This window comes from Schistocerca nitens, chromosome 9 (assembly GCF_023898315.1).
Source record: "Schistocerca nitens isolate TAMUIC-IGC-003100 chromosome 9, iqSchNite1.1, whole genome shotgun sequence".
In the NCBI taxonomy this organism is placed as follows: domain Eukaryota; kingdom Metazoa; phylum Arthropoda; class Insecta; order Orthoptera; family Acrididae; genus Schistocerca; species Schistocerca nitens.
Window position 1 is genome coordinate 270,236,024 of NC_064622.1, and position 16,302 is coordinate 270,252,325.

A 16,302-nucleotide genomic window follows, 5' to 3' on the forward strand; every position below is an offset into this window, starting at 1 on the left:
TCTCCACTAGCCCCTGCCCACAACCATAACATTACTTATGCTGCACCGACACCTTTTCTGGAGTCTCCCTCTCCCCATGTTCTATTCACACCTCTAATTGCAGTCTTCCATGTCATCAAGCGCCATTCGCAAGTCCCCCCCCCCCCCCCCCCAGAGTAGCTATTAGCCATCTCACCTCTCTTCCCTGTCAATTCCAACAGACACCACCTCAGCCCAGTTGAGATCCATTGCACGCACAATGTAGCAGCTGGAATAACATGGGTTCGTTCTCCCCCTCCCCTCTCTCTCTTCCAGAGTGTGTGTTTCTCTCTCTCTCTCTCTCTCTCTCTCTCTCCCTCCCCCCCCCCCCTCACCCTCCTCTCTCTCTTCCTGAGTGTGTGTTTTTGTGAGAAGGGGTGGAGGGTGGGGGTAGTGTTATGTACTGGTCACACACTTTACTTGGCTGGGAACGTAAGCTTACGATTGGGTCATAACACATTGGCTGCTGAGACAAGCCCTGCCTCCTTGTACCAGAGCAGCCTACATACAGCATATAAAAGAAACAAACTGTAATGGATTAATGAATCACAAAAGTAACATGAAAGTTTATGGTGAGCCACTCATTTTCTTACTTAATATCAGTCACTACGCGCAACTACATATGTGGATCAACATTGTATTCACGATGGCTACTTATTGCTACAGCAAGTAATACTGTTATGTAATTAATGTTGGTAACATGATGAGCATAAACATTCGTGAACGGCAAGAAGCCATCCAACTTCAATCGATTCCACAGGGGCCAAGTAAAAGTGTGCAACCAGTGCATAGTGGAAGTTCTACAGCTTCAGTAAATGGAATGTTACTTTGATTCTTTCTTATTATGATAATCAAAGCAGTGTAGAAGCAGAACTCTGGGAAAGACTAGGTTATAAAGAATGAGGCAATCTAGAGAAAGGAACATCATAATCAAGGGCCATTAGATCACAATGATTATTTTACATAAATTCCAGCTTTGAGGGTTTCCACAGATGGTGTAATTTTCTGTACGCGTAATTTATTTAAAATCTAGAAACCTTCAACTTTATTTGTACAACATACCATTTCATATGTATAAAATTACATTATGTATACATATTCATTCTTAAAATAGTTTCTATTTCCAAATAATATTACTTATATATACAGATATCACAATTATGTTAACAATATTCTGTTAAGTTTTCATCCATGGTGTGGTGGACAAAATGGTGACAATATCACAAACATTCAAAAAGGAATGCAAAACATAAATATTCTTAAACTATAACTCATTCTGGCAGTTAAAATTTATATAAATGTTTTGTATAAGAAATAATGAGCTATTCTTTTTTTTCTTCTCAACCAAGAGCTGCTAAAACACAGCACTCCTTTCATGGCATTAGGCCAGCTCTGTTATACAATGCAATATATTAACAACTCATCTATATCAAAGCTTTCAAACAGAATCAATATTTACACATACCAGTGGCATACATAAAAAAAAAAAAGACATGGAAGACAGAATTGTGAAGTACTTCAGAACAGCAATCCTACTAAATGTGTTACCAGTCACTTACTACTGACACAACAACAGACTACAGAGTAACTGTACATAATTTCAGTTTACTCAAAATTGGTCTTTCATCGTCTAATGTCATGAATGACACAAGATGGCTAACCTAACTGGTAGAACTTTACATCCAGTAAGTGCTGTTTGAAAAAGCAAATATATTGATTTTAAAAGCTTTTATGTAAACTAACATTCATATGTAGGACAAAACTTACTGCACATATTTTGAAGCACCTTAAATTCAGATTTATGTGCTAAATAAATATTATACCAAAGTGACTAGGCATGTCTCTAAATTACAAGTTAGTACGAAACTCTTCTAATAAACTTTAATCCAATGAAATAAAACTACTGGCAGAACATTTTTAAAAAAGTTATAGGACTTACATGATAGTTATTAGCAGGCTCCGTAGGCAAAAGATACGTTCATATTACTGAAACTTGAATACAAAAATATATGTATTTCAACAAAAGCGTATTTAAACTTCAGTTCAATTCTCAATTCTGTTAGTCCATTAAAGATTTATTTTAGTAAACAAAATATAAACATCCTAAACTTTGCTGTCATTCATTGCAGTTACAAACAAAGCATATACCAGAATCAGAAAAATCAGTCACTTGGTCCCATATTGTTAAATATACTAAGCATGTAAACTTTTTTCTTTGTGAGAAACACACAATAAAGACAATAGACAATACTAAAATATTAGCAACACAGCAAAAATCTGCTGAAGATTTAGATATTAAAAAGCCCTTTCCGTGATATTTTCATACTTCATGACATGAAATCTCTTAAAAGGAAATATAACAAGTAGAAAGAAATATGTTTTAGAACTTATTTTGGTGTCATCATCAGGATTACATTTTAATGCCTCCTTATTTATAAAATATATGTACATACAAAGAAAGCACAAGAAGGATGGACACACACACACACACACACACACACACACACACACACACACACCTTTATTTACAAATATTACTTTTTGCAAAGATTTGCATATTACACGATATGAAGCACGATATTGTATCAACAAAATTCCTGCATGTTGATCTATATTGCGCTTTCAAAAAGTTCTGTCCATGAGACAGTTGTGCATCCCTCTGAGGACTTTACGCCGTACTCAGCAGCTCACTGAAAAATTTCAACAGGAATTAAACATATGATTGTGGTTGCTGAAAAAATTAAATAGTTTAAAATACATCAGGAAAAAAGGGAAACCCACAAATAGCATTTACCTTGGTAGTTCCCTTCCCGCAAGGGAGTTTCCAACAAGACCCGTTCTGGACCTACTTCGATTTAACTGTGCTCTCCTTTCCGCTAAAAGGAAAACAAAGATATGACAATATAGGAGATAAAAAAATTGGTACATGTTGTTTAGTACAAAACCATTTACCAAGTTAAAAATATCTGTATGTTTTTCACATACATTAGAAAAATGAAAATTATAAGAGAGAAACACAAAATGAAAGGGGGTGGTACATAGGCACACTCAAAATGGCAGAGAGATATACTAGCTTTAGAGTTTTCTTCCTTGTATTAGTACAAATTTTTATTTATTGCCACTTGGGTGTTCTAAACCAAGTGTAATTTTTTATATTAATTGCACCAGTGTATTACGCATTATTCACCTGCAGGTGAGGGGATGCATGTCTTCACATTTCAAAATAAATATATGTTTACTGGAAGTGTTACAATTGCTCTGTGTATTAGTCACTGACATTTATAATTTTAATAAATGGCTAAAAAAATTTTGAAATGCTAAATTATGATATAAGGCTTAAGAAAACTGTCAAGCAAGGGCACAAAGTTGCAAATGATACAGTTTAACACAAGGAACTTATTTTCCTACATCACAGCATTGTACTGTATGGCACTGGGGACCTAGAAATAATGGAGAGGCTTCATTCCTGCTGTAGCCTTCAGTGATTCACAACCCCACGACAGGCTACAGCAGTCCTCGCACCCCACTGCTGCCCCACACTGAACCCAAGGTTATTCAAACATGCAAACATGAATGCATTGCATTCTACACTTGCTGGATGTCAGTTTGTGGGATGGAGTTCCATGCCTGTTGCACTTTGTAGATCAATGCAGAGATGGTTAATGCTGTCTGTGGACGACACTGGAGTTGTCATCCAATGATGTCCCATAGGTTTGTGATTGATTGGACGTAAATCTGGAGATCGAGTAGGCCAAGGCAACATGCCACACTGTAGACCGTGTTAGGTTACAACAGCAGTATGTGGGCGAGCATTATCCTGTTGGTAAACACCCCTTGGAATGTTGTTCATGAATGGTAGCACAACAGGTCAAATCACCAGACTGACATGAAAATTTGCAATCAGGGTACATGGAATAATCACAAGACTGCTCCTATTGTCATACAAAATCATATCCCAGACCATAAGTCCAGGTGTAGGTCCGGTGGGTCTGGCACACAGACAGGTTGGTTGCCGGCCCTCAAATGGCCACCTCCTAACCAACACTGGCACTGAGACAGAACCAGTTTTCATCAGAAAACACAACAAACCTCCACCCTGTCCTCCTATGAGCCGTCACTTGACAGAACTGAAGTCACAAATGGTGATTGTTTGGTATCAGCAGAATGCACACTACAGGGTGTCTGGCTCAGAGCTGTACTTGAACTATTACAGTTCATTGTGTCACTGTAGAGCCAACTGCTGCTGCAGATGCAAATGCAGTACAATGCACCAGAGCCCTACACTGAGCACTGTGGTCTCTCCTTTTGGTAATGCCAAGTTGCCATCCAGACCCGGCCTTCTTGTGCCCCTACATCATCATGACGACCACTGTCTGCAGTCATGTACAGTGGCTATACATTCCTGCGAAGTCTTAAAGCAATATCGCAGAAGGAACATCCAGCCTCTTGTAGCTCAATTACATGACTTTGATCAAACTTGGTGAGATGTTGTTAATTATGTCTGTCACCTTAAAGGAATTCTTGGGTAACATCAACCCACCATGTACAGTCTCCTACTGCCACTCTTATACGACTGGTACAAAATTTAAACAGACAACATTTTTCAGGTGTAGAAACACACCTACTAACTTACATTTATGGCACGTAATTTCTTTTTGGTGCTGTGATTTTTGTCCTTGTATTTCCTATGAAGCCTGCCTCACATTGCTCTGGAGAAAGTAAACACACTTCTCAGGAATAGTGACTTAACATAACAGGCTCAGATGACTCGAGGAATGGACCAATAGACTGACTCACAAATGCAGGTCTGGCTTATTTACACTAATGAGCCAGTAATAGCAAACATTTTTAGGAAAATTCATTGGCAGAGTGTCATGAGGACATCACAGGTAGCAAATTCTTTCACACCTGTCTAAAAATGAAATCTAAATCCAACAGGTATGATTCACCATTTATAAACCTATGAAATATTTCAAGGTAGATAAGCGACAACTAGCATTTCTGCTTCTTTGTAAGTTGGGCTAAATACAGTAGGTAGTTAATTCTTTTTTTCTTTGGGGAGGGAGTTGGCAGTTTTGAGGGGTGACAAAATTTTGTGTGTGATAAAACCAGTTAGTTGATTGTATTGCCATAAGTACTGTGACACACATTCATTTGGTTTTCTTCATATTGACTTTTGCTCGACCGGTACACACACACACACAGTGTATTTGGCCATGTAATTTTCAACTTCAGGATTTCTCTAGCAGACAAAACATTATATTAACAAGGACAGGAACTGCAGAGTGTGTAAGTGTTTAAAATAATAAAAATGGGAATAATGAGTTGAATAATTTGATGTGGATCATCAACTTACAGAGGAGGCTGAAAATATAATGATGTGGGTTATTTGCCAAATGAGGTTATGATAACAAAATCAAACGTATTGTACACCTTATCATACTACAACAGTTGTTTTGTTTCTTCTGTGTACGGACTTAGTGGAAACATTTATTAGTTTATTTCTGTTTTGATATGTCAAGAGTGTATATCATTCCCGAGGCCTCTACGTATATGCTTTTACTTGCCTTTAACATAGGCTTTGAATATTTAAAACACACACACACACACACACACACACACACACACACACACACACACACACACACACACACACGTATAACCTATATACATCAAGCAGTCAGCTATAGGGGATTGCTAGCCTTTCCTTTGTTTTATGTACTATTCCATTGTTAAAAATGTGTATTTACATGCCAGAAGCCACCATACTGTGTGGTGGAGGGAATTTCGTGACCAATAGAAACATTTTTTTTGTTCTCCTTCTTCCACAGTGGCCTACCTTTACCTTCTGTACATCAATCCATGATGTTGCCCATTATTCCTTAAATGAAATGGAGGTTTCAGATTCCAGCCCAACTTACAACCAATACTGACTCCTCTCCATATAGTTTTAGGTGTAAAGTTAAGAATGTAAGTGAAATTTCCTAATTAACATGACAATTTTCTAACAGTCAAGACAAAATAAAATAAAAAAAAAACTCTAAATACAAAATTCAGAGTAAATATGATAATTTGAGTTAATACAGCTTTATTCAAAGGAAAACAAAATGTGTGTTTCAGAACACCACACATTCTTTTTCCAAATAAAACTGTTTCCATATTAATTTAGAGTAGATATTCTGTAAATGTGGCTGGTTAAAGTCAGGATTAACTGCCCACAGAAAACAGTGCTTAAGACTGTGACAGCGTTGCCTATAGTCAATACATAGCTTAACATGATAGCCTTACTATCAGGCAGCAAATCTTACACAAAAAGTAAACTGATTTACACAGCTTGTCAACAGGGAGCAGCACTGTTTAACACCAAGACGCTTTGCAAAATTTAAGAGACAAATTCACATCTTTAACTCGCATGTAGTAGTGAATAATTAATTATTTCTTGAACTGAAAGGTACTTGACAAGATACATTTGTTGAATGTTTATTCCGAGATGGCAAATGAAACGTGAAATTTTTGGCCAGCACAACAGATGTTACAAATATCACAATACTGAAGTGATAAAAATTTTGATTTGGCTTCAATACGTTATTCATAGAAAAGTGGTTTGTATAGGAGTGCAACTTGTACAAATGTGATCTCCTTTATTGGCTTAATCTTAATACTCTCATCTGGTACGCACCTCCAGCGACCCTCATCCTCTGCCTTTTTTGCCTTTGATCTCGGTTGAAAGCTGATCCAGTCTGCAGGGCCTCCAGAAGGCTGTCCATGACACCCTCCTGGGTCTGGTCAGCATTCATGTCAATGAGAGCCCTCTTGCGCTCTGCTCTCTGCGCTCGCTCCTGCTCAGCCTTTTCTCGAGCTTCCTTTGCCCTCCTCTGCTTCTCCTCTGCCTCACGTAATCTTACATTATCCCGATGTGCTTGCTGTAAGAATTCAGTGAGTACCACACTTAATATTTCTGAAAAATATATGCATAAATTCAAATTTTGATAATATTCTAAGCTTTTTCTCAATAGCCTGTTTTCATTAGAAAAATAACTGATTAAGATAACAGCAGTATACAGAGGCATTCACTGGAGCCCACAAATTAAACTTATACCAACAACGATACTATCACATAGATGAAGGTGTAAGTAGATGAATGACGAACACTAACTTTACTTAACGAAGGTTTACTCAGCACTTGCACATACAAGAGCGCAAAGCGAACTGCCTCTGGCCAGAACACATATGGTATATATACAGCTACAGAACATTCCAGTAAAATAAATCTTGCCATTTGTGGATACTCCTAGAATGTACTCAAACCGAATATAGAAATTAAAATGTTTCAGTTCAGGTGAGTTTTGAACTCACAACCCCCCATGCATCAATCCAGTATCATAACCACTATACTACGGCGACTATGTTACTCAGTTCCCTCTGCGGCAATATTACCTAAATCATCACTATTCTTGGCATAATGAAACATGTAGCCAGTGTAATATCTGCTTGCAAAAGCCACTGCCGTCACACCTGTCATCTGCCTTTCCAGCAAAGAAAAAGGAAGTCAGGGTTTCAATTTTGCTCAAATTTAAAACCATAAGTCCACAGAGTGTGTCATAAGACAAGTTAAGTGAACAACCTGATGATTTCTTTATCAGTTACATGATATTGGCAACAACCTTATTTCATTTAACATTCAAACAACTCCTTGTGTTTTCTTTTGGGTAACAATAACTGCAGTGAGTTTATCTAACAGAAAAACATTTTTTTTTGTATACATTGAGAAAAGAGTGCTGTAATACTTGAAGTTTTCATCTGGTACAGAACCTGATTTATCAGTGACTAAATGTTGTTGTTGTTGTTGTTGTTGTTGTGGTCCTCAGTCCTGAGACTGGTTTGATGCAGCTCTCCATGCTACTCTATCCTGTGCAAGCTTCTTCATCTCGCAGTACCTACTGCAACCTACATCCTTCTGAATCTGCTTAGTGTATTGATCTCTTGGTCTCCCTCTACGATTTTTACCCTCCACGCTGCCCTCCAATGCTAAATTTGTGATCCCTTGATGCCTCAAAACATGTCCTACCAACCGATCCCTTCTTCTAGTCAAGTTGTGCCACAAACTTCTCTTCTCCCCAATCCTATTCAATACCTCCTCATTAGTTACGTGATCTACCCACCTTATCTTCAGCATTCTTCTGTAGCACCACATTTCGAAAGCTTCTATTCTCTTCTTGTCCAAACTGGTTATCGTCCATGTTTCACTTCCATACATGGCTACACTCCATACAAATACTTTCAGAAATGACTTCCTGACACTTAAATCTATACTCGATGTTAACAAATTTCTCTTCTTCAGAAACGATTTCCTTGCCATTGCCAGTCTACATTTTATATCCCCTCTACTTCGACCATCATCAGTTATTTTACTCCCTAAATAGCAAAACTCCTTTACTACTTTAAGTGTCTCATTTCCTAATCTAATCCCCTCAGCATCACCCGATTTAATTTGACTACATTCCATTATCCTCGTTTTGCTTTTGTTGATGTTCATCTTATATCCTCCTTTCAAGACACTGTCCATTCCGTTCAACTGCTCTTCCAAGTCCTTTGCTGTCTCCGACAGAATTACAATGTCATCGGCGAACCTCAAAGTTTTTACTTCTTCTCCATGAATTTTAATACCTACTCCGAATTTTTCTTTTGTTTCCTTTACTGCTTGCTCAATATACAGATTGAATAACATTGGGGAGAGGCTACAACCCTGTCTCACTCCTTTCCCAACCACTGCTTCCCTTTCATGCCCCTCGACTCTTATAACTGCCATCTGGTTTCTGTACAAATTGTAAATAGCCTTTCGCTCCCTGTATTTTACCCCTGCCACCTTCAGAATTTGAAAGAGAGTATTCCAGTTAACGTTGTCAAAAGCTTTCTCTAAGTCTACAAATGCTAGAAACGTAGGTTTGCCTTTTCTTAATCTTTCTTCTAAGATACGTCGTAAGGTTAGTATTGCCTCACGTGTTCCAACATTTCTACGGAATCCAAACTGATCTTCCCCGAGGTCGGCTTCTACCAGTTTTTCCATTCGTCTGTAAAGAATTCGCGTTAGTATTTTGCAGCTGTGACTTATTAAACTGATAGTTCGGTAATTTTCACATCTGTCAACACCTGCTTTCTTTGGTATTGGAATTATTATGTTCTTCTTGAAGTCTGTGGGTATTTTGCCTGTATCATACATCTTGCTCACCAGATGGTAGAGTTTTGTCATGACTGGCTCTCCCAAGGCCATCAGTAGTTCTAATGGAATGTTGTCTACTCCCGGGGCCTTGTTTCGACTCGGGTCTTTCAGTGCTCTGTCAAACTCTTCACGCAGTATCTTATCTCCCATTTCATCTTCATCTACATCCTCTTCCATTTCCATAATACTGTCCTCAAGTACATCGCCCTTGTATAAACCCTCTATATACTCCTTCCACCTTTCTGCCTTCCCTTCTTTGCTTAGAACTGGGTTGCCATCTGTGCTCTTGATATTCATACAAGTGGTTCTCTTCTCTCCAAAGGTCTCTTTAATTTTCCTGTAGGCAGTATCTATCTTACCCCTAGTGAGACAAGCCTCTACATCCTTCCATTTGTCCTCCAGCCATCCCTGCTTAGCCATTTTGCACTTTCTGTCGATCTCATTTTTGAGACGTTTGTATTCCCTTTTGCCTGCTTCATTTACTGTATTTTTATATTTTCTCCTTTCATCAATTAAATTCAATATTTCTTCTGTTACCCAAGTATTTCTATTAGCCCTCGTCTTTTTACCTACTTGATCCTCTGCTGCCTTCACTACTTCATCCCTCAGAGCTACCCATTCTTCTTCTACTGTATTTCTTTCCCCCATTCCTGTCAATTGTTCCCTTATGCTCTCCCTGAAACTCTGTACAACCTCTGGTTCTTTCAGTTTATCCAGGTCCCATCTCCTTAAATTCCCACCTTTTTGCAGTTTCTTCAGTTTCAATCTGCAGTTCATAACCAATAGATTGTGGTCAGCATCCACATCTGCCCCTGGAAATGTCTTACAATTTAAAACCTGGTTCCTAAATCTCTGTCTTACCATTATATAATCTATCTGATACCTATTAGTATCTCCAGGATTCTTCCAGGTATACAACCTTCTTTTATGATTCTTGAACCAAGTGTTAGCTATGATTAAGTTATGCTCTGTGCAAAATTCTACAAATATGAATATTAAATATGAATATTAATTTCTTACATCATTAACCATTCTTGACACTGCTTGTTTGTTATTTAATAGAGTTTAACAGAGTTTAGATACCAAAATGTATTTTTTCGTGGGTCTTAAATAATCAACATATGTAAAAAAAAAAAAAAAGAAGTCTCCCCAGTGTTAACAAGTGATAAGAAAAAAAAATCACAAAAGCATATAGTTAATTGCAGCAAAAAAAGTACTCAACACAATTGCAGAAAACAAAACAGTGTGTTAAACAAAATAAACATCTTGCATACAGCAGTGGAATAAATCAAAATTTTTCAAGAATACGAGGTGTTCAAAAAGTGAGGTGATTTTATATTTTTATGAAAAAATATTTATTTATTCATCAATATTCACATTGTCCCCTTAAAAGTAATCCCCCTCAGGTACAATACACTTGTGCCAACACTTCTTCCAATCCTCAAAGTACTTCTCATAAGCACTTTTCGGTACAGTCTCGAGTACTTACTGCTATGCACTTTTTATTTCCTAAATCATTGCAAATCTTCGTCCTTTCATAGGTCTGTTCAACTTTGGGAACAGGAAAAAATCGCAGGGGGAGCCAAATTCGGTGAATATGGTGGCTAAAGCACGATGTTACGTTGTTTTTGCCCAAAAAATCTCTCTCAAGCAACACTTAAGTGCAGGTGCATTGCCATGAATAGTTTTTTCCACAATTCCGGACATTTTTTGTGTACTGTTTGTCGCAAATGGTAAATAATGTCAAGGTAACACTCCTTATTGACCATACAACCTTGAGACAAAAATTCATCATGCACTATGCCATGGTATTTGGAAAAAAAAAACAGTGAGCAAAACTTTGATATTTGATCAAACTTGGCGTGCTTTTTTCGGTCTTGGCTCTCTGCAATTCTTCCATTGGAGTGACTGGACTTTGGTTTCGACGTCGTAACCGTAAACTCATATTTCATCTCCGGTTATGATCCTTTTGAGCAAATCAGAATCATAATTGACGTCATTCAAGAGCTCCTGAGCGATGCTCATGTGACAGTTCTTGCGATCAAAATTGAGAAGTTTTGGAACAAACTTCACTGACACACATCTCGTGCCCAGAATGTAAATAAAAATAAAAAAAATAAATAAAAATAAAATTTGCATGGCATGAGCTGACAGATTCCAGCATCCTCAGCAACTTCTTACAGTTATTCGACAATTTTCTTCACAGCTTCAACGTTATCATCTGCTGTTGATGTGCTGCGGTGTCCAGAGCAAGGCTTGTCATCGCATTTTCTCAGCCATTTTGGAACAGCTTGTACCACTTTTAAACTTTCCCTTTTTACTTACAGCAGACTCTCCGCATGCCAGTGTCAACTTTTCAAGTGTTTTAGAACACTTTATTCCATTTTTCACACAAAAATTTGATGCAAATTCTATGCTCCATATTTTATAATAATTGAAAATTGGCAAGCACGCTAAAACAAGTCTAACATTTCTATCTGTCAAAAACAAAACTAGAATGCTGTACATTTGAAACTGTGAACATATGTACAAAAAATCAAATGTACATTGCCCACACAATTTGAAAAGTAATCTTACTTTTTGAACAGCCCTCATACATGACTTTACAGTAATGAGATGCTCACTAATTCACAACTTCAATATTTTACAAGCAAAATTAATTTAAAACTTTATCCTATGCATTACTTAATGTTGTTTATCTCATAAAATAATCAAAAAAAATTGTATTATGAAAGGACATTAGTGTTTTGACAACTCAGAATCAAAGATACTTTAAAGAAAAGTTAAGCTGCTCACACAGATGAGCTGGAAGAATGATGTGAAGCTGACTTACAGTGGCTCTACAACAATGGTTAGAAGAAATTAAAAACCGGAAAGCATGTACAAAACAGATCGTATAAATCTGGAACTGTTAAATTATTTAATAAATATACAAAGAATTTCATATGCAATTACTCACCAATTAAAACAAGTGATTGTCTTTACTTTTACATTTCTGACATGCTAATCCAGTAACATTTATGGAAGACTACTGTGAGCCACGTCTTCTATGAAAAACCTGGTAATTGTTATTAATTAGTAACGTTTACCTTATTTATATCTTAGATTGTCTCACACTTACAATGAAGTCATCCTTAAATTTCTTCACATCACCAAAAAATTCCTCCAGTGTGTACTTTTGCTTATCAAATGCATAGTACTCCGAAAGTTCCGAGTACAGAGATTCCAGATTCTTGAACATGTTTTGCATAACAGCACAGTGTTCCCTTGCTTCCACTGCAAATGACTATTATTCATTAAGGAAAAATACTTATTCAGCACGTATCACTGGTCTGTTTAATCTTCATACAGTATCAATTAAAGAATGAAAACAGTAAATATATAGTGTTCTCACACACATGAACATACCTCTCCATGTCAAGAATATAAAATTTATTTCCCTGCCAACAAGATGAAATTTCTGGGGAAACATAGCTGCATAACCCAGTAAGAGGCAGAAGACTAACGTCAACACGATTGATATACATATGAGCTCTGAAGAGTGGTAGCAGGTTTGTAAGTATTATTAAACATTTGAGACAGTTGTCGCAGTTTAGAGACTTTGGGGATGTGAGTTTGGGACTGACCCATAAACAAATTTCACAGTTACAGGTCTAGAAGACAAAGGTCAGTGGCACAGTGCGAGATCCACAGAAAGGCCAAGCAGAGTGACCTCATGAGGCTAGAAATGGTTAATCATCAAACGTGGCGGTGGAACTGTTCCAACATTCATGACACAAATTTTTCAGTACAAGCAATGTGTAACACATTCTGAAGGCTAGGAATGTTGCGATATTTCTTCCAAGACTGGTCACAAAGCTTTGTGGTGGTGACCTAGATCACAGGGTACAATTTCAGGTGACAGACCAGGGGATGAATATATATGAACCAGGATTTATCAGAACCATTATTTGGTCAGAAACACTATTTAAGCTTAAGGAAACTATGAATCAATATCACTGTGTTTGCTGTGTTGAAGATAATTACTAGAGTACTTAATTCCATGACACTCCTTGGCTCTTTCTGTTCTGAGGGTACTGAATGAAAGTACAGTAAAACTTGCTCAAATCAACACGTATATAATTCAGAAATCTGCCCAAACCCTACCAGTATTTCAGTCCCGGTGCATTCAGTGCACTTTTATATGCTGATTTTTTTGTATAAAGCAGAACTTGTCCAATGCAGAAACAGAAAGCAAATCTTAGAACATACTTAATAATTCATTGTATAATGCGGAAAAGAGCCTAAAGAGTACTACAGTATTACAGTTCATTAGTTATTCACGACTCTACAAGGATATTACTTTTAACACCTCTGTTAAGCAGTGGGGGAAAAAAGGGGGGGGGGGTTCCAGCACAGTGTGGCGCTGCTGGTGGGGACCCAAAACCACGCTGCTCTGTGCTCAGTGTTGGTACAGTACATCAAAGGAAATGGATTCTTTATCAGTGCTCTGTTTGTTGGCTTTCTTGTTTTCGTCATTGACACACGCCGGTGCATACAGGAACATCTACCAACACTCTGCTCCAATGTGCGCAGTGCAACAGGTGGGTATTGTTCCGTTAAACAATGCTTTTACCCAGCAAGGTCATTATTTTCTGCCAGTTTCAGTTGACTAATAGCACTTTAAGAGATACAGTAACACGATGTCGAACAAACGGTATGAAACACTTAATGAAAAGATTAATGTAATTGAGGCAAGTGAGAAAGACAAACTCTCTGTGCGCAAAATTATGTTGCATTTCAAATGCGGTGAAACACAAATTTATGAGACTTTAAGAAACAAGGATAAGATTCTGGACGAATGGATGAAAGGGAACGGGCAGATGAAAAGAAAGGCAAAGAAGACTGGAAATGATGAAATTAACGAAATAGTGTGGGAATGGTTTGTATGTGTGCAGGCAAAAATCTTACCTTTATTTGGACCCATGTTGCAGATTGAGATTCTGAATATCACTACAGAGCCTTGAATTACTGGGTTTGGCATCCACAGGATAGCTGGGCAGTTGCAAAGCTACATACACAATTGTGTGGGATGAAGTGTGTTGGAAAGCTAACCCTACACTGCATAACATAGCATTTTTGCTACATGTAAGTTATTTGTTTGTAAATCTGTAGAATTACAACAGATGGTGGCAGCACTTGTGTCAGAGTGTCTCCTCGACTTCTGTGAGCTTATGCGTAACATTGTTGTTTCTTAAATAAATGTGTCACAATACTGTCAACATATGCAGCCGAAAGGTACAATCACAAGAAGAAACAGAGGGAAGTGATAAGTGTTCCTTGTGTGATACAGAAATATAACAAACATGTGGATGGTGTGGACCTTCATGGCAGTCTGCTTGGATGGCACAAAATTTTATTGAGGAGAACAGTACTTCAGACTATTTTATCATCTAATAGGTGTTGCAACCATCAATGCCTGGATTCTCTACAAGTGTGTTGCAAAGTAAAACACAGGTTTAAAAACAATGAAATTGTCTGAATTTCGGATGGACGTTGGGAGAAGTCTCTGCAGAGTAGGAGGAACACAAGGTAAGCGAGGTAGACCAGAATCACGTGAAAAGGTCTCCTGTTGCAGCTCAGCCAACAGTTGACGCACAGAGAGATGGTGTTGGTCATTGGCCAAAAATGATGGAAAGTGGCAACGCTGTAAGCGTGCCAATTGCAAGGCATGTCCAGTGTGAAAAGTGTGGAGTAGCTCTGTGTCTGAAGAAGAACAATGATGGCTTCAAAATTTATCACATTGAATAAGGGTCATTTTTTACAGTGTCATTTATTTCTAAATATTTCATGGTGACTGACAGTTTTGCAAAAATATGACTATTTTTCTATATTGTGATGAATTACATCTTAGAATGTATGAAATATTGATTGTACAATTTGTTAAATGGTGCTAATCTAACCTGTTTTGTGTCACACTGCATGATGTAGCATTTCCACACTTTTTTCGTTTTGTACCCATAATGCAATAATAAACAAAAATTTAAGGAATCTTAAAAGTTATAATTCATTTTTGTACACAAAATTACTGGAATTATTTTTTTACCACGATTTAATGAGTAAAAAATAAATTCATGCAGTGTAGGGCTAAAAATGTGCAGGAAAGTGTAGCAGCAGAATGGAAGACAATACTGTGAATTATGACCCGAAAGACGTGTTCAATGCTGATGAAACAGGACTGTTTTATCACATACTGCCTTCAAAATCACTAGCAATTCAAGGTGAAAAGTGCACCAGTGGAAAAATGTTCAAGGAAAGACTCACTGTACTGCTGTGTGGAAACATGTTACGTGAAATGGGGAAGCCACTGGTGATTGGAAAGGTGGCAAAACCATGTTGTTTCAGAAATACAGACGTCAGTAAGCTTCCAGTCACATGGCGTAGCAATAAAAAGGCATGGATGGTGAGTGGTCTTGTGGAAGAACGGTTGGGCTCTTTCAGTGCCAAAATGAAAAAAGGAAATCACCAATTTCTTCTTTTCCTAGACAATGCACAACCTGCCACCCGAAAGTAACATTATCAAACATGAAATTGGCTTCGTTCCCTCCAGATTCAACCACCCTCACACAGCCAATGGGCCAAGGGGTTATTTACACATTCAAGTGTCATTATAAGTGATGCAATCTCTTATTCTTGGTGTTGAAGAAGCTGAAATTGCGTTTGCTCTTGCATGGTCAGTTTCTGCTCTGAATGCAGTAAATTGGATTGGCTTGCGAGTAAAGATGCTTCTGTGGCCATCGAAGTTCAAGAAAATGCAGCAGAAATTGCTGAATTAATGAAAATGCGAAGCATTTCATGTAGTGCAGATGATTACAATTGAAGGGATGACTTTCTGGCAACTCACTCCACTTTCACTTCAGCAACAGCTTTAATATAAATCTGCAACACAGAGGATGAAGAAGAAGAAACATGAGGAGGAGGAGGAGGAGGAGGAGGAGCAAAATGATGTCCTTCAGAAAATTAATACTCCTGAAGAAGCCATTGCATGCATAAACATGTAATGCAATTTACAGCACACACAAATT

The 16,302-nt window shown here is 37.7% G+C and overlaps 1 protein-coding gene across 5 annotated transcripts in view; it reads right to left on the bottom strand.

The window, feature by feature from the left end:
* Positions 1-1,018: 1,018 nt before the first annotated feature.
* The window catches only part of LOC126202891 (protein diaphanous), a 372,908-nt gene continuing 357,624 nt past the window's right edge, over positions 1,019-16,302 (bottom strand). For all 5 annotated transcript variants that reach the window (XM_049936958.1, XM_049936957.1, XM_049936961.1 and 2 more), the window contains exons 16-19: positions 12,360-12,524; positions 6,698-6,941; positions 2,813-2,894; positions 1,019-2,708 (exon numbers count right to left, since the gene is read on the bottom strand). In XM_049936958.1, coding sequence (XP_049792915.1) covers positions 2,687-2,708; positions 2,813-2,894; positions 6,698-6,941; positions 12,360-12,524 — 513 coding nt within the window. In that variant the 3' untranslated portion in view covers positions 1,019-2,686. The remainder of the gene's footprint in view (positions 2,709-2,812; positions 2,895-6,697; positions 6,942-12,359; positions 12,525-16,302) is intronic.